We start from the raw sequence: 20,194 nt of genomic DNA on the forward strand, positions 1-20,194 counted from the left end.
TGAAAAATTAACAATCATCAACCTGAAAATGCACGCATACTCGGCATAGATTCGTTTAAAGGTAATTTAACAAGAACAAGACAACCTAATTTTAATTCCTATCGGTTTAGACAAATATTTTTCAGTCATCATAAAAACCTAATTGAACTATTCTTCACTGAAATCTCGACTTCTTTGTGTGTTGTTCATTGGATAGTTTTAACACGAAGCTTTATTGTATAGAGAAAAGGAAACGCGAAACAAATCAATTGATACGTATCAACTTATTTGAAGAATAAAATTTGAACATCATAAAGTTTACAGTATCCTTTACGTGTCAGGATGTAAACCATTCTCATATAATTAATAGCCAGTCTGTGTTCTCAATATCATTACTCACTACTTTCGGATATACATCATCCCACTGCATCTGATGTGTTCCTACATAAAAACAAACCGTGAATCGCGTTCATAACCAAACGACTAAGTTCGGAAATAAAAAGTTGACACATCAAGGTAAATGTATTGATGCATATGTATTTCTCACTGGAGATTGACGTCACAATCAGCTGTTGACGAATTCAGCGTTAGGAAGAAGTCAACGTGTACTTGCGTTTGTCCTGTTATACTAGTATATCACATTGTTGACTCATATGTCAATAATTGCTTTGTTTTGTACTCAAATAATTTATGTGTAAAATTAACAGTCTTGAAATAATTTATTTTCGATATTCATGTGTGTTTAGCAAACCAAAAATCTAGGTTGATTATGGAAATAGCTGCATTTTTTAAAATACAGCGACGTCTGTTTATGTTTCAAAGTTCAGTGTAATGCAAACTTTTAACGTCTTCAAACTGTATCCGATAATTATTATTTCTTCAATATCAACGTTAAATCCGGGATTCAGTTCACTTTCCAGCACAATGCGTCAAAATAAACAATAAGGAAGACAACATTCTTACAACAGCAACAAAAACATAACCTTTATTAAGCTCAAATCACAAATATAGTGACACATGAGTATACAGTGACAATGCATCTTTTACAAAGAGTTATTAACAATTGTGACATGGTGTTAAAGTTTACATAGAAAATAGAAAAGAGAAAGAGAAGTGGAGATGAAAAAAGATATGAGACATACATTTGAATTGAGTGGGGGAATGATGATGTTGACCTGAGAAATAAGCATTTTTTTCCTTTGGCCTGAATGACCTGTTTGTTTACATGGATTACTGATGCAGACTATAGTTATGGTTTTTCCATTCGGTTCTATTTAAAACCCGTTAAATCGTTATTTTTTTTTCCCAATTTCAAACAATTATTACCGGTAATTATTAACGTTATCTTGTTTTTGCATTATATGATATGTATATGTAAGTACAGTAATTTTGCTTTGTTTACACATTTCTTTAATTTTTGAATTCGTGACAAAATGTAGGAAACTTTACAATGTGCAAATCGATGAACAAGTCCCTCAAGTTCGAACATGTAAGTTCAAACATTTCCGTTATCACAATTGACATATATAATTTTATTTCAATGCCATTTATACGAAGTGTACACTATGCTGTAATATCAATCATATGTAAATTTGAAACAAAAACAAGAGATGTGTTTGTAAGGAACACAATGCCTCCTATAGTGCCGCTTTGAAATAAAATTTCAATATATCATTTGGCAGGTTTAGAAATTAGCTCCCTTTTAAATCTTATTACTTCCCTTGGATTGTATTTTTTGACTTTTGACCTTGAAAAATGACCTTGACCTTAAAATTTGTTTTTTATTATATCCTTATAATAAATATTACTTCCCTTGTGAAAATGATCTGTACCTGCCAAATGATATAAAATAGAAATTATCACCCTTTAAAGCTTGTTATTTCCCTTGAATTATTGTTTTTTTAACCTTTGACCTTGAAGGATGACCTTGACTTTTCACCACTGAAAATGTGCAGCTTCATGAGATACACATACATGCCAAATATCAACTTGCTACATGCCAAATATCAACTTGCTATCTTCAATTTTGCAAAAGTTAAGGCTTTGTTTGGTTATGTTAAATTTTTCGGACGGACACACAGACAGACAGACGGACTGACAGTTCAACTGCTATATGCCACCCTACCGGGGGCATAATAAACATAGTAAAATTCATAACCAGTTAAAATACTGTGCATAACAATTGTGTGCAAAATATCACAGATTATTGTAATTAAGCATGTATGCTTTCCAATCAAAGTAACGTCATGAATTGCATATAATTTCAAAACATACAATCTATTAAAGCATTTTTTACAATTTGTTTACAGACATCATTAAGGAGATTAATACACACACCTGATACAGCAACTTGCACTTACAAATGAAAAAAACATCTTTTCATAGATTACATGCGCCAACTTACTAGCAATCAGTATAAAATAAGGTCTGAGTTAAAGTTTTTAAACATTGCCGAATAATTATATTTTTCGGATTCCAAATAGTAGAGGAAGTAAAACAGTAGACATCATTACCATTAATTTACCTTATGGCAAAGTTGCCAAGTTCCACTTTGAAACGTAACTCCATTTTAAAACTGATGATATTACATTTAATTACATTTAATTTGTACATGCATAAGTATTAATGTTTTTTCGAGTTAATGTATTCGCTTTCATGAGATCAAGAGCGGATAAAAATCATGAATAGTGGCTGGCAGAAGCAAAATGAAACCTGCAGACATCAATAGTTAGAAATACATGCGCGCCTTCTCAAAGGCAATATAATAATAGATGATTGCTTAGCAACTTCCAAACTAGTACATCGGAATTTATTTCAATTATATATCATGACGACGAACATTTTAATATGCCAATAGTTAAACAATTCATATCAGTATTTAATGTGTTGACACAAACACTGAGTAGCTCAAGAGTGTTATAGCATGTAATTAACAGTGTTTGTCGAAACATGTGCATATTTGTGTTAAGTGCATACTTAAAAACAATTTTATACTGTTGTCACTTTAACGTTATCTATGTCACCAGTTAAAGTTTGCGATTTTTGCGACGCCTTCACATTTGAACTTTCAGATGTTTCAACTTGTGCCTCCATGTGACCTATTCCGGTGGCCCCATACTCCGCCTGGCTCTCATCTTCACCTTCACTGTCATCCTCTGAATCATAATCTGGTACAGGTTCAGAGTTCAGCCCCTCTTCAGGTCCATAAATCCCATACCTGGCTAGTTGAGTGCATATTGTCGCTTGTTCAGTCTCATCATTTATGGCGTACACCCAATATAACACACTTGACCTGACACCCGGAAGTTCGCCGTAATCACTGAAGGCCTCTTCAATAAGGAACTTTACCCAAGGCAGCTGAAAATGTTCATATCCCAGGAGGCCGAGGGATTTTATTATTCGCGTGATCCTCAAATAGTTATGTCTCGATCTGCAATTATGTGTTTATTTTCTTATAAATAATCTATAACTAAACATTTGTTTTCTGAACGGATATATTTGATGTCTCCACCAATCGAGCTAAATCCCTCTAAGCAAAACAAGTAAAAAGCGAAATGTTGACTATAAACAACACATTTAAACTTCAAAAGAGACTGTGTCTTTGAAAGTGCTGCTTAGTTACACTTGTAATTTGCCTCACAGTAGAATATTTGTGCACAACTAAACTATCTATAAGGGAATTATATTCAGGACGTGCAATGACCTTTACAATGTGACTTTGAGTGGTCTGGCAGTCATTGTGCTTTACAGATCAGCTACATGTGATCATTATTTGTGTCCATGATAGAAAATGACACTCTTTATCATGTCATACATCGTCTTGTTATGGTTTTCACGTGTGACCCTGTACTTCAAAACCTCATTGTGCTTAAATAGTATATGAGTTACAGGCATGCCGCAAAAGATGGTTTGACCAACATGTCAACCAACCATCTTTCTAACTTACCAACAAACACATGGCGGCTACTAAATAGGTCTCCTCAACTCTATTTGATTGAGAAATAATAAAAACAACATCACATTGTTTAGACACCTTATGGCACAATATACTTAATTTTCAAAGGAACAGTGATGTTTCTGGCTCTCTACATCCATAATATGAATGCACAATGTACCTGTTTAAATGGGCATATCTATCTTTCCAGTTCGCTTTACAGCGTCGTATAGAGCCGTCATCTCGCGCGAGTTCCATGCCATAGAAGTCAAGCATCATTTGGTAAGCTTGTTGAACACGCATTCGCATGGCTTCATTAGATTTTATGGCCTGCAAACATAAGGCAAAAAGGGTTTATTCGGCCTTAGTGAAGGCGTCTAAACATGCATGCAAATGTATTCACCCTTATGTGGAATTTTAAACAAGAGGGCCTGAAAGGCCCAAAGTCACTCACCTGAGATTAAAAGATATTATTGGGACAAATCTTTTGACAAAGTTTCATGAAGATTGGACAATAAATATGTGGCCTTTAGAGTGTTAACAAGGTTTTACTATAGCCATATATAGCCATATAAGGAAAATGCCCCACATCCTGGTGGCCATGTTTTTAAAGCAACCAAAACCATTTTCTTCACTCATCCAAGATATCATTGGGACAAATCTTCTGACTAACTTTCATGATGATCGGAAAATAAATGTGACCTCTAGAGTGTTTACAAGGTTTTACTATAGCCATTTAAGAAAAATGCCCTGTCCCCGTGGTGGCCATGTTTTTTAACCAACCGGCATCATTTTTGAACTGGGCCAAGATATTATTGGGATGAATCTTCTGACCGAGTTTCATGAAGATAGGACTATAAATGTGGTCTCTAGAGTGTTAACAAGATTTTACTATAGCCATATATAGCCATAAAAGGAAAAATGCCCCGCCCATTGGCAGCCATGTTTTTCAAGCAAACGTAACCATTTTCGAACTCATCCAAAATATCAATAAGACAAATCTTCTAACCATATTTCATGAAGACTGGACAATAAATGTGGCCTCTAGAGTGTTAACAAGGTTTTACAAAAGTCATATATAGCCATATAAGGAAAAATGCCCCGCCCCCTGGTGGCCATGTTTTTAAAGAAACCAAAACCATTTTTGAATTCATCCAAGATATCATTGGGAAAAATCTTCTGACCAAGTTTCATGAAGATCGGAAAATAAATGTGGCCTCTAGAGTGTTAACAAGGTTTTACTATAGCCATATAAGGAAAAATGCCCCGCCCCTTGGCAGCCATGTTTTTCAAGCAAACATTACCATTTTCAAACTCATCCAAGATATAATTGGGACAAATCATCTGAGCAAGTTTCAAGAAGATTGGAACATAAATGTGGCCTCTAGAGTGTTAACTAGAGCTTTGTAACAGACGTGACGAATACCCCCACATGCCGCATTGACACATATTTTGCATGTTGTCTTCACAAAAAACAGCAGACACCATGCTCAATTTTTAAAACGCACTAAGTGACCCCTTGACCTGGTTTTTGCCCCAGAAAGGCCCATGTTCGTACTTGGCCATAAGATCATCTCCATAAAACTTGTCCTATAGATCATTTAGATAAAACTTGTAACCAAGTTTGGTTAGGATTGGATGAAAACTACTTGAATTAGAGAGCGGACAACATGGTGAGGTTTAAAACGCATAAAGATACCCTGTGACCTAGTTTTTGACCCGGCATGACCCATATTAAAACTTGACCTAGACATCATCAAGATACAACTTCTGACCAAGTTTGGTGAAGATTGGATGAAAACTACTTGAATTAGAGAGCGGACAACATTGTGATGTTTAAAACGCACTTAGTGACCCGTTGACCTTGTTTTTGCTCCGGCATGACCCATATTCAAACTTGCCCTAGACATTATCAAGATACAACTTCTGACATATTTTGGTGAAGATTGGATAAACACTACTTGCATTAGAGAGCAGACAACATGGCGAGGTTTTAAACACACTAAGTGACCCCGTGACCTAGTTTTTGACCCGGCATGGCCCATGTTCGAACTTGACCTACACTTAATCTATTTACAACTTCTGATCAAGTGTGGTGAAGATTGGATTTAATTTACTTAAAAAAGAGAGCAGACACCATGCTCAATGTGTAAAACGTACAAAGTAACCTAGTTTTTGATCTGGCATGGCCCATGTTTGAAATTGGCCTTCAGATCATCTAGATAAAACTTCTGACCAAGTTTGGTGAAGATCGGATGAAAACTACTTGAATAAGAGAGAGGACACCATGCTGAATGTTAAACGAGAGAGGGCCAAGATGGCCCTAGTTCGCTCACCTGAGAGAAGTCGGTTCATTCAATCTTTACCAAATGTCAAACTTGACCTAGATATTGTCCAGACAAACATCCTGGTCATTTTTCATCATTATTTCATCTGCGAGTCTTGATCAATGTACCAATGAAGTTTCATGATCCAAGGCGTAAGCATTCTTGAGTTATCATCTGGAAACCATTTTTCTAAGTTGAGTCACCGTGACCTTGACAACCATTGAGTGAATACGTTTTTTGGCACTGTGACCTTGACCTTTGACCTAGTGACCTGATAATCAATAGGGGTCACCTGCGAGTCATGATCAATATACCTATGAAGTTTCATGAACCTAGGCATAAGCGTTCTTGAGTTATCATCCAGAAACCATTTTACTATTTCAGGTCACCTTGACCTTTGATCTAGTGACCTGAAAATCAATAGGGGTCATCTGCAAGTCATGATCATTGTACCTATGAAGTTTCATGATCCTTAGCATAAGCGTTCTTGAGTTATCATCCGGAAACCATTTTACTATTTCAAGTCACCGTGACCTTGACCTTTGACCTTGTGACCTGAAAATCAATAGGGGTCATCTTCAAGTCATGATCAATGTACCTATGAAGTTTCATGATTCTAGGCCTAAGCGTTCTTGAGTAATCATCCGGAAACCATTTTACTATTTCGGGTCATCGTGACCTTGACCTTTGACCTAGTGACCTGAAAATCAATAGGGGTCATCTTCGAGTTATGATCAATGTATCTATGAAGTTTCATGATCCTAGGCCTAAGCGTTCTTGAGTTATCATCCGGAAACCATTTTACTATTTTGGGTCATCGTGACCTTGACCTTTGACCTAGTGACCTGAAAATCAATAGGGGTTATCTGTGAGTCATGATTAATGTATCTATGAAGTATCATGATCCTAGGCATAAGCGTTCTTGAGTTATCATCCGGAAACCATTTTACTGCTTTGGGTCACCGTGACCTTGACCTTTGACCTAGTGACCTGAAAATCAATGGGGGTCATCTGCGAGTCGTGATCAATGTACACATGAAGTTTCATGATCCTTGGCATAAGCGCTCTTGAGTTATCATTCAGAAACCATCTGGTGGACAGACAGACCAACATGAGCAAAACAATATACCCCCTCTTCTTTGCAAGGGGGGGGGGGGGGGGTATAATGAGAAAACTGCCCCCCTCCAGGCAGCAATGTTATTCAACTGACAGGAACCATTTTTTAACTCAACTTTCCTATCTAGGAAACAAATGTTCTGAGCAAATTTGATGAAAATTAGGCCAAAAATGTGACTTCTACTGTGTTCACCTGTTTTCACTACATACATATAGAGAAAAATGCCCCGCCCACTGGCGGCCATGTTTTTTCACCGATCCCGACCATTTTCAAACTCGTCCGAGTAATCAATAAAACCAATGTTTTGACCAACTTTCATGATGATTGGGCAAAAATTGTGAATTCTAGAGTGTTAATAAGGTTTCTCTATAGCCAAATAGGGAAAACTGCCACTATATACATATAGAGAAAAATGCCCCGCCCACTGGCAGCCATGTTTTTCCCACTGGCGGCCATGTTTTTTCACCGATCCAGACCATTTTCGAACTCGTCCCAAACATCAATTGAACCAATGTTCTGACCAACTTTCATGATGATTGGGCAAAAATTGTGACTTCTAGAGTGTTTACAAGGTTTCTCTATAGCCAAATAAGGAAAACTGCCCCGCGCACTGGCGGCCATGTTTTTCAACGGATCGGAACCACAATTGAACTTAACCAAGATATCATTTAGACAAACATTTTGAAAAAGTTACATGAAGATTGGGCATGGAATGTGACTTCTACAGTGTTTACAAGGTTTTTCTTTTTTTTTACCTAGTGACCTAGTTTTTGACCCGGCACAACCCAGTTTCGAACTTGGCCGAGATTTTATTGGGACAAAGCTTCTGACCAAGTTTCATGAAGATGGGACAAGAAATGTGGCCTCAGTAAAGAGTGTTTACGAGCAAATGTTAACGGACGGAAGGACATACGACGGACAAAGATCGGTCACAAAAGCTCACCTGAGCAATCAGGTGAGCTAAAAACGCACTAAGTGACCCCGTGACCTAGTTTTTGACCTGGCAAGGCCCATGTTCGAACTTGGCCTTTAGATCATCTAGATACAACTTCTGACCAAGTTTGGTGAAGATCAGATAAAAACTACTTGAATTAATGAGCGGACAACATGCTGAATGTTTAAAACGCACTAAGTGACCCCATGACCTAGTTTTTGAACCGGCAAGGCCCATGTTCGAACTTGGCCTTAAGATCATCTAGATACAACTTCTGACCAAGTTTGGTGAAGATCGGATGAAAACTACTTGAATTAGAAAGCGGACAACAAGCTGAATGTTTAAAACGCACTAAGTGACCCCATGACCTAGTTTTTGACCCGGCAAGGCCCATGTTCGAACTTTGCCTTAAGATCATCTAGATACAACTTCTGACTAAGTTTGGTGAAGATCAGATGAAAACTACTCTAATAAGAGAGCGGACAACATGCTGAATGTTTAAAATGCACTAAGTGACCCCGTGACCTAGTTTTTGACCCGGCAAGGCCCATGTTCGAACTTGGCCTAGACATCATGTAGATACAACTTCTGACCAAGTTTGGTGAAGATCGGATGGAAACTACTTGAATTAGAGAGCGGACACTTAATACGGACCGACAGACAGACCGACAGATAAGTTCACTCCTATATACCCCCCTAAACTTCGTTTGGGGGGGTATAACAAGGTTTTACTATAGCCATATAAGGAAAAATGCCCCGCCCCTGGCGGCCATGTTTTTCAACCAAGCTGCATCATTTTTGAACTCGTCCAATATATCATTTGAATTTGTTCTGACCATGTTTCATGAAGATCGGACAATAAATGTGGCCTCTAGAGTGTTAATAAGATTTTACTGTAGCCATATAAGGAAAAATGCCCCGCCCCTTGGCAGCCATGTTTTTCAAGCGAACGTTACCATTTTCAAACTCATCCAAGATATCATTGGGACAAATCATCTGAGCAAGTTTCATGAAGATAAGAACAGAAATGTGACCTCTAGAGTGTTAACAAGGTTTTACTATAGCCATCTAAGGAAAAATGCCCCGCCCCATGGCGGCCATGTTTTTCAACCAACTGGCATCATTTTCGAACTCGTCCAATATATAAATAGGATGAATGTTCAGACCAAGTTTGATGAAGATCGGAAAATAAATGTGGTCTCTAGAGTGTTAACAAGATTTTTACTATAGCCATATATAGCCATGTAAGGAAAAATGCCCCGCCCCTTGGCAGCCATGTTTTCAAGCAAAGGTTACCATTTTTAAACTCATCCAAGATATCATACTGCCAAATCAACTGAGCAAGTTTCATGAAGATCGGAAAATAAATGTGGCCTCTAGAGTGTTAACAAGGTTTTACTAAAGCCATATAAGGAAAAATGCCCCGCCCCCTGTCGGCCATTTTTTCCACCAACTGGCATCATTTTCGAACTCGTCTAAGATATTATTGGGATAAATCTTCTGACCAAGTTTTATGAAGATTCAGCAATAAATGTGGTCTCTAGAGTGTTAACAAGGTTTTACTATAGCCATATATAGCCATATTAGGAAAAATGCCCCGTCCCTTGGCAGCCATGTTTTTCAAGCAAACGTAACCATTTTCGAACTCATCCAAGATATCATTGAGACCAATCTTCTGTGCAAATTTCATGAAGATTGGACAATAGATGTGGCCTCTAGAGAGTTAACAAGGCAAATGTTGACGCCGCACGACGGATAACGGACAAAAGGCGATCACAAAAGCTCACCATGAGCACGTTGTGCTCAGGTGAGCTAAAAATGCTTTCAACAATATTGCATTGTTTGATCAACGTATCTTAACATTGAAAATACATCAGTACATCATTTTTGTACGTTTTCCTTATATATTATTATGCATTCTCACTTAAATTCTGTATCCGAGCCGTTTAATGCCTTAAAGGTGGACAACACGCTTATGACTATGTTTGGACCAAATAGTTTCCACTCTGATTCAATAACAAGAGGGCCATCAGGCCCTAAGGCGCTCACCTGAAAGCCAAAGGAACTAGACTATTCTGAAAAAAATGCAAGCTGATTCATGAAGATTATTTTGAACCAAAAAAGTGACTTTTAACATGTTTTTTTTTATATTTGACCTTGTGACCTAGTTTTTGAGCTTATATGACCCAGCTTCAATCTTTGGCAAAATTTCATTGGGACAAATGTTCTGACCAAGTTTCATGAAGATTTGCCAATAAATATGGCTAATATAGTGTCAACAAGTTTTCACTTAAGCCATGTAAGGACAACTGCCCCCCCCCCCCCCCAGCGGCCATGTTTTTCAACGAACCATAACCATTTTCAAACTTACTCGAGCTATTGTTTGAACAAATGTTCTGATCAAGTTTCATAAAGATTGGATAATAAATGTGACTTCTAGAGTGTTAACAAGGTTTTGTAGTAAAAAGCCATATAAGGAAAACTGCCCCGCCCCATGGCGGCCATGTTTTTTATTCAACTGGAACCATTTTCGAACTCGTCCAAGATATTATTGGGACACATGTTTTGACCAAGTTTCATGAAGATTGGACTAAAAATGTGACTTCTAGAGTGTTAACAAGGTTTTACTATAGCCATATAAGGAAAACTGCCATGCCCCCTGGCGGCCATGTTTTTAACCAACTGCGACCATTTACGAACTCATCCAAGATATTATTGGGACACATGTTCTGACAAAGTTTCATGAAGATTGGACTAAAAATGTGACTTCTAGAGTGTTAACAAGGTTTTACTAAAGCCATATAAGGAAAACTGCCACGCCCCCTGGCGGCCATGTTTTTCAATCAACCGGAACCATTTTCGAACCCTTCCAAGATATTATTGGGACACATGTTCTGAGTAAGTTTCATGAAGATTGGACAATAAATGTGGCCTCTAGAGTGTTAACAAGGTAAATGTTGACGACGCACGACGGACAAAAGGCGATCACAATAGCTCACCATGAGCACGTTGTGCTCAGGTGAGCTAAAAAGGATACTAAAGTAGTTTTTTTAACTATCATAATCGTATTATATCTTCTGTATTTTCAGTGATTCAACAGCAATGCAACTAATGACAACTCTGTACACAACAGACTAATTGGATTTCTACAGTCCACATGTTCAATAACCTACCAGCGCCTCGTGTTCTTGCAGAGGTTGTGCAAACCTGTTCACACCTCCTCCTTCTAGGATAGGAAACAACCTGAATCAGTAGCATGTAATACATGAAGTGAAGCATAGTGTTTTTTCATCATTTTAGGAATGGGGCCGGGTCCCTTTGAATTTGGAAGATTCGCAAAATTTTAACTAAAATTGAAAAATAACTGTTGATACTGTTGTTGCTGTTTTTCAAAAAACAAGAGGGCCTGAAAGGCCCAAAGTCGCTCACCTGAGATTCAAAGGAACTGAACGGTTCTGTGCAGCCCAAGATGTCATTAGAACAAAATGTTCTTACCAACTTTCATGACTAGTGAACACCCTGGCAGCCACGTTTTTCAACAGACCAGAACCATTTTCAAACACATCTAAGATATCATTTAAACAAATATACTGACAAAGTTTCATGAAGATTCATAAGTCCATATAAGGAAAAATGCCCCGCCCACTGGTGGCCATGTTTTTCAAGCAACTAGAACCATTTTCGAACTTGTCCAAGATATAATTGCGACAAATCTTATGACAAAGTTTCATGATGATCGTACAATAAATATGGCTTCTAGAGTGTTAACAGGGTTTTACTATAGCCATATAAGGAAAAATGCCACGCCCCCTTGGTGGCCATGTTTTTCCACCAACTGGAATCATTTTTGAACTCATCCAAGATATCATTGGGGAAAATCGTCTGACCAAGTTTCCTAAAGATTTGACAATAAATGTGGCCTCTAGAGTGTTAACAAGGTTTTACTATAGCCATATATAGCCATATAAGGAAAAATGCCCCGCCCCTTGGCAGCCATGTTTTTGAAGCAAATGTAACCATTTTAGAACTCGTCCAAGATATCATTGAGACAATAAATGTGCCTTCTAGAGTGTTTACAAGGTTTTAACAAGGGAGTTAATTATTAGAAAGTATGCATGTACAGGTTATCTTTCTTTAACAGACTGTTCACATGTTTTCACTTTATACATATAGAGAAAACTGCCCCACTCCCTGGCGGCCATGTTTTTCCACACATCATGACCATTTTCAAACTCGTCCGAGATATCTTTAAAATCAATGTTTAGAAAATTTTGTATAATGATTAGGCAAAAAATGTGACTTCTAGAGTGTTCACAAGCTTTTTTTACTGTATAACTATGAAAAATGACCCCCCCCCCCCTGGCGGCCATGTTTTTTTACAGATCTGAACCCTTTTCATACTCAACCGTCATATCCAGAAAACATATGTTCTGACAAAATTTCATGAAGATTGGACCAAAAATGTGACTTCTAGAGTGTTCACATGTTTTCAGAATATACATATTGAGAAAACTGCCCCGTCCCCTGGCGACCATGTTTTTTCACCGATCTGGACCATTTTCGAACTCGTCCGAGATATCAATGAAACCAATGTTTTGACCAAGTTTCATGATGATTGGGCAAAAATTGTGACTTCTAGAGTGTTCACAAGGTTTTTCTAAAGATATATAAGGAATACTGCCCTGTCCTCTGGTGGCCATGTTTTTCAACGGAACGAAACCATTTTCAAACTCAACCAACATATCATTTAGACAAACATGTTGACAAAGTAACATGAAGATTGGGCATCGAATATGACTTATACAGTGTTCACAAGTTTTTTGTTTTTTTTTAGCTAGTGACCTAGTTTTTGACCCAGCATGACCCAGTTTCAAACTCAGTCGAGGTATCAATGAGACAAATGTTCTGACCAAGTTTCATGAAGATCGGACAATAAATGTGGCCTCTGAAGTGTTCACAAGGCAAATGTTGACGCCGCACGACGAACAACGCACAACGGACAAAAGGCGATCACAAAAGCTCACCATGTCAGGTGAGCTAAAAATTCAGAGCACATGATCAACTAACTGACTGGTGAATGAAAATATTGATATATTGCTAAAAATTGATTAACCAATCTTATGATGCACATGTAAAAAATACAACGAAAATTAACCCTATGTAAACAAAATTCGTAACAAAAACAAGGTCATAAAATACTGTTCGATAACGTTTATTAGTGGCCGAAAAAAAAACTTGTTCAGATATTAATTGCAAGTCAGTATTGGGAATTTTATTTTCAATTGGGAAAAAACAACAACCAGATTTGCATTGGGAATGAGGCCGATATATATTCTGCCCCATGGCATAGGGTGAAAATGGCCTGTTAAGCAGCATTAAAACAAGAGAGCCATGAGCACTAGGTCGCTCACCTGAGGCCTAAAGAAACTAGACTATTCTGAAAAAATGTGAGCTGATTGATACAGATTGGACCTAAAAAGTGACTTCTTTAGTATAAATGATTTTTTCTTAACTTCACATAGAGACCTAGTCTTTCAGCTCACATGACCCAGTTTCCATCTCATTTGAGATTTGATTGGGACATATGTACTGAAGAAGTTTCATGCAGATTGGCCAATAAATGACGCTCATATAGCATGAATTAGTTTTCACTATACTAGCAATATAAAAGCGTCTCCTGGCGGTCATGTTTTTTAACCATCAAGAATTTTTGAACTCGACAAAAAGGTCATGAGAACAAGTGTTCTAAGTTTCATTAAGATTTAACTTAAAATGTTACTTCTAAAATGTAAACAAGGTTTTAATATGTCCATATAAGGAAAAATGTCCCACACCTTATAGCCATGTTTTTTTTACAGAACAGAACCACTTTTAACCAGATCCAGTATATCTTTAGAACAAATGTTCTGACTAAGTTTCATGAAGATTTAAAAAATAGTGTTAACAGGTATTACTACAGCCACATAAGGAAAACTGCTCCGCCCCCTGGCAGCCATGTTTTTTAACCAACCAGGACCATTTTCGAACTCAAAAGATATCAATAGAACAAATGTTCTGACCAAGTTCATCTGAACATCAACAACAAAAATCTTGAAAATGCACTATGGATGAGGCATCGACCAAAAGCAATATCAACAAGAGCTGTCACCATAGGATGACATATGCCCCCTATAAATGCTTTGATATAAGTTATAGAAGTTATGAGCTTTTTTTTCGAAACCAACGTGACGGACGGACAGATGAACAGACTATACACATGCATGCCAAATATGAAGTTGCTATCTGAAGCGACATAGAAGTTATGAGCTTTTTTTCGAAACCTAAACGCAAAGTGTGACGGACCGACGGACAGACGGACGGACTGACAGTCCGATCACTATATGCCCTCCTTCGGGGGCATAAAAAGTCCATCATGAGCATGCAGTGCTCAGGTGAGTGAAAAAAACAATCATGTCCATGTTTAAATGAGATTGGCGTTCTTTATTTTATGTCTGTAATATACTTAATAAGATCATTAATGTAAATGAACAAATGTCAGATGAAAAAATATTCTCATTCAAACATTTTGTTCTAATCATCCTGAAATCAATCAGAAAATCACATGCATTTAGTGTATATTCATCATATAATATAGTCTGAAAGGTATAACATATCATTTTTTTGAATAAAGATGCCTTGATAAATAAATACCATTGAATGTAGCCATGGTTACTTTCCAATTTTCTGTAATCACCTCGCCACTGGAGAATCTCTTTTATTGTTTTTCCTTTAGGTAGTAAAACATGAAATTAGCGATAATAATAATACAAATAAAACAATTAAAATTACCATTTGTAGTGGCGGTAATGGTGGTTGTGGAGGCATTGGTGATGACAGTTGCAGCAGTGGCAGCAGAAGAGGTAGAATCAGCAGAAGCGAAAATAGTAGCAGATGCAACAAAAGTAATGTAAGTAATAGTTGTAGTAGTACTAGCAGTAGTAGTACTAGTAGTTGCAGTAGAAGCAGTAGCAGTAGAAGTAGCAGTAGAAGTAGCAGTAGAAGTAGCAGTAGTAGTAGCAGCAGTAGTAGTAGCAGTAGTAGTAGTAGTAGTAGTAGTAGTAGTAGTAGTAGTAGTAGAAGTAGTAGTAGTTGTAATAGTAGTATTAGTAGTAGTAGTAGTAGTAGTAGAAGTAGTAGTAGAAGTAGTAGTAGTAGTAGTAGTAGTAGTAGTAGTGGTAGTGGTAGTAGTAGTAATAGAAGTAGCAGTAGTAGTAGTAGTAGTAGTAGTAGTAGTAGCAGCAGCAGCAGCAGCAGCAGCAGCAGCAGCAGCAGCAGTAGTAGTAGTAGTAGAAGTAGTAGTAGTAGTAGTAGTAGTAGTAGTAGTAGTAGTAGTAGTAGTAGCAGCAGCAGCAGCAGCAGCAGCAGTAGTAGTAGTAGTAGAAGTAGTAGCAGTAGCTGTAGTAGTAGTAGTAGAATTAGTTACAGTTATATCAGTGATAATGGTAGTATCAGTAGCATAGCAAAAGCAGCAGTAGTAGTATTAGTAGTAAAAGTATTACATGTAGTAGCAGAAATAGTACAATATATAAGTGATATTGTTTTTTGTAGGAAATGAAGCACACATGGAGTCATAAGTTTATAGATGACAAGGGACAAAATTGTCACAAAACCAGGTTTTCATTGTGAAAAAAAAATCTGATAAAGGGAGAAAACTCAAACTGAACTTTTGAAATGAACAAACAAAATTAACCCCCTTTGTAAGTTTGTTTTTAAAAAAAATCTATTTTTAGCAGGCATGGCGAAATTAGAAAAAATCTGCCGGTCATCCGGACAGGCATTTCAGAAAATGTGCCGGTCCGGAGAAAATTTAGCCGGACCGTAAAGCAACAACAACTTAACTAGAAAATTCAAAAATGGCAGCGATCACATCTTGATCTCTTTATTCAACCGGCCGTTAAATTGATTTTAATCGCTTAGAGGTTACACTGGCAGCTAATTGGTGTTAATCGGTTGTGTAATGTCAATCATGTTGTGAAAAATTCGCGTGTCAGTTTTTATTACATGTATTCCCTATTAGAACGGTTCGGTGCGATAATTTCAATAACGTATGTGCAAGCCGAATAATTATCAAATTAAAGTTATTCGAAACGATTTAAACATTCTTACTTTAATATGATTGCAGTTTGGAGCGGCTGTTAAAATATACTGCGCACAGTACAAAACACGTTACCTGACATTTAATGATTAAGGCATTTCATTTTTCAGAACGTTTACTAGTAATTAATTAAATAAAAAAGACGATTTATTTACATGCTAACGCAGTGTAATTGTTAACAGAGATTCATTTTCATTTTTGACCAGTATCAGAAAGTCCCCGGGAAGCACGTTTTTTTACATGGCACTGCATATGATGCAATAAAAACATTTCTTTGTACATGTATCGTATTGCATTCAATCTAAATTTAAATTCGCTCGCCCAATGAAAGCTCTGCCCCATAATGCACTGTACTCTTTACACTTATGAAAAATGGCGTATGCATATGGTTGTGTTGATCACGATACCATATTTTATTGTCCTTATCCTACTCGAAAAATATGTAAAAGCTATCAAGATCTTTTTTGTTAGAACGCAGTTGGCGATTTTGCAAACGAGTTTAAAGTAGGTGTTGTGTAACAAGTTGGATTTGCTAATTGTACGTAACAAACCTACAGCAAACATCAAAACAACGAGCGATTTCATTTTCATGATGTAGTTAGCGATTTGCTCTTCGAATTTTCAACTTGAAAAAAAAGATTTGTTTGCAATCATTTCACATTTTGCCGGTCACCAGGACCGACATTCTTGTTAAACCTGCCGGACCAAATTGAAATCTGCCGGTCAGGACCGGCGGACCGGCAATTTCGCCAAGCCTGTTTTAGTCGTGGCGACCTTGACATTGGAGATATTGACGTGATTCTTTCGTGCGACACACCGTCCCATGATGGTGAACAAATGTGCCAAATGATTTTAAAATCTCACAATGAATGACATAGTTATGGCCAGGACAAGCTCATTTATGGCCATTTTTGACCTTTGAACTCAAAGTGTGACCTTGACCTTGGAGATATCGACGTAATTATTTCGCGCGACACACCGTCCAATGATGGTGAACAAATGTGCCAAATGATTTTAAAATCTGACAATGAACGACATAGTTATGGCCAGGACAAGCTTGTTCCGCCCGCCCGCCCGTCAACCAGCCCGCATTCGCCAATCTAATAACCAGTTTTTTCCTTCAGAAAAACTGGTTAAAAATATCAAGTTGAGGCTTTCAATATTCAAAGTATCAGGCCAACAGCAGGTTTATTGCTTATATGTTTGCATAGTTAGCATGCAACCCAGATGGACATACCCGATGGTTGAGCTCGCAGTGAATTGCTGTAGAAGTCCAGATTGTCCCTCGTTCTTGTAGATTTGGGCGTTATCGCCTGAATTAAAACATGTAATTGTCTTTTAAGCATGCAATGTGAAGTCTTCAAAATAAGTATGTGGGAGACTTGCCAGAAGGATTTTTATCCCAAAACAAGGCATTTCAGGTTGGGTGATTTACCTTGAATTCATAAATCCATACTTGTACATGTATCAAGACATTTATTGCAAATGCTTACAGGAAGCTAATTATTTGGTTAGACCAAGACATAGATATGCAAACCAATTATAAAGTGGCAAATATTATTATAATTCGCATTTAGTGACTTACCCTTTGACCTGTTGCCTTCCGTGTTTTAGGCTGCCCACTTGTCTTTACAACATCACCAATTTGAAAAGCTGCCCCAACATTATTAGTAACTGTTGGTGTAGAAACTTTTGACTGTTTCGCCGTTTTATTACCCGGGTCATCTTTCGACCTAGGCTGTGGAGACGCTTCAGATAAATGTGTGTGCGTTTGAATAAAACCTTTTTCTTTGTCTTCTAATTGCTTCTTTTTAGCCAAATTGAAGGACTCCTTTAATATGCTTGCACGAGTTGGCTTATGTTTGATAAGACATTTTTTTAATAGTCTCTCCATGGCAGCATACTTTTAAGTTCATGATACATAATCAAAGGTTTGAGTTGTGTGTGTAAGAGGATACACTGATTATGCTTCATTTGCAGCCAAAGCTGTGCCTTAAGCAACCAGTTTTAGAAAGTAACATATGTAGCCAAGTTAAGCCATAACTTTGGCACAAGCTATGAGTTATCAAGGATTACAAACTTTGTGGGTAGGGCTACTGGAAAAAATATTCAATTGTGTATCCAACAAGAGCTGTTCCGAGGCAGTGATCTCAACTATTTTTTTGCTTCTACAATGTAATGCACATTTTATCAGTCACCCGGACTTTTATAGCTGCTAACATAATTTGAAGAAATATTTGAATGGTAATATTTTTCAGAAATTGTTTAATATTTCTATTTGGAGACAGGAAAAAGTTACATCTTTTGTTATAATTTACAATTAGACCAGTAAATTGAGAAAAAAAATATGTGGCCAAAAATCAAGATTTCAATTTTTACCGCACCAATTAATTCTTTTTTATTTAAATGACAGTACAATCTCAAACAATGTCAGCATATAAGCTGAGTACACAAGTTCAATGCAAAACGTCTATAAACACTTTAGTTCATGAAAAGGAACTGTAGTTATAGTTTTAGAAACAATGACCACCACCTTGCCTTTACTACTACTAACCAAATGCAATCCCAGGCTAAGTCTGCAAAGTATGCATGCATGCTAGCTACACACAAAATTTCAGCAAATACCCAAAACACATATCAAGTTAATTAGTTTTATAATTTTATTTTAATTGTTGATACATTGACCTTGACTGGCCTCTAATGCAATTGCAGGCTTAGTCTGAAAGTGTGCTACCTTTCCAGAAAATTATAGGAAAATAATCCCATCCAAATAAAGTAATATAAACAAGAGCACCGCCTAGCCAGTGCAGACTGCTTATCTATTTTTCTTTTTAAAGGTGAAGGGACCTATCTCACTACATGTACTTCAATAAACAAGAGATGTGTTTGTCAGAAACACAATGCCCCCTACTGAGCTGCTTTGATTTATTATCCCCACACTTTTTAAAATGCGTGGGGATATTGTGGTTATTCGCTGTCCGTCCATCCCGTCCGTCCTGGCCACTATCTCCTCCTACACTATTAGCACTAGAACCTTCAGTTGAAACTTACAAACATGGTAGCTATGAGCATATGTGCAACCCTGCACTACTTGGAATTGTGATCTGACCCCTGGGTCAAAAGTTATGGGGGTTGGGGTGGGGCCGCGTCAGAGATTTTCACTCATTTCTTAAAGTTATTTTACATTAACTTCTTCATTTCTTCACCGATTTACTTAAAATTTTTATGAACATCTCTTATGACAATACAGTCAATCTCAACTTTGCATGGACCAGTTACCAACCCTGGGGCATCCCCTGGGTCAAACATGCTGCTTGGTGATACGCGTCGGCCTCTGCTGCGCCATTTCTAGTTTATTTTTGTTTTTGATTACATCCCTTTAAAAAATATTACTTCCCTTGTAAAAATGATCTGAACCAGCCAAATGATAAATAGAAATTATTTCCCTTTAATAAAAAGTTTTTAGCTTATAACTTCCCTTGGATTTGGTTTTTTGACCTTTGACCTTGAATTATAACCTTGACCTTTCACCTCTCAAAATGTGCAGCTCTATGAGATACACATGCATGCCAAATATCAAGATGCTATCTTCAATATTGCAAAAGTTATTGCCAATGTTAAAGTTTTTTTGGACAGACAAACAGACTGACTGACGAACAGTTTAACTACTTTATGCCACCCTGCAGGGGGCATAAAAAGCGGGGAAGGGTGGAGAGAGGTGTTTAGTGTGGGGGTGTGGTCATTTATTACATAATATCTTTCAAAAATA

At 37.3% G+C, this 20,194-nt stretch overlaps 1 protein-coding gene across 4 annotated transcripts in view; it reads right to left on the reverse strand.

Annotated features, from left to right (window-relative positions):
* Positions 1–952: 952 nt before the first annotated feature.
* LOC127835416 (opioid growth factor receptor-like protein 1) overlaps positions 953–20,194 on the reverse strand; it is a 39,365-nt gene continuing 20,123 nt past the window's right edge. For 2 of the 4 annotated variants that reach the window (XM_052361851.1, XM_052361845.1), the window contains exons 2-7: positions 18,011–18,328; positions 17,663–17,738; positions 14,982–15,057; positions 11,465–11,534; positions 4,095–4,243; positions 953–3,409 (exon numbers count right to left, since the gene is read on the reverse strand). In XM_052361851.1, the coding sequence (XP_052217811.1) occupies positions 2,968–3,409; positions 4,095–4,243; positions 11,465–11,534; positions 14,982–15,057; positions 17,663–17,738; positions 18,011–18,328 (1,131 nt within the window). In that variant the 3' untranslated portion in view covers positions 953–2,967. Of the gene's footprint in view, positions 3,410–4,094; positions 4,244–11,464; positions 11,535–14,981; positions 15,058–17,662; positions 17,739–18,010; positions 18,752–20,194 lie in introns of those variants that run through there. The other 2 variants (XM_052361868.1, XM_052361859.1) reach the window with 2 other exon arrangements.

Source organism: Dreissena polymorpha, chromosome 1, assembly GCF_020536995.1.
Source record: "Dreissena polymorpha isolate Duluth1 chromosome 1, UMN_Dpol_1.0, whole genome shotgun sequence".
Classification (NCBI taxonomy): Eukaryota; Metazoa; Mollusca; class Bivalvia; order Myida; family Dreissenidae; genus Dreissena; species Dreissena polymorpha.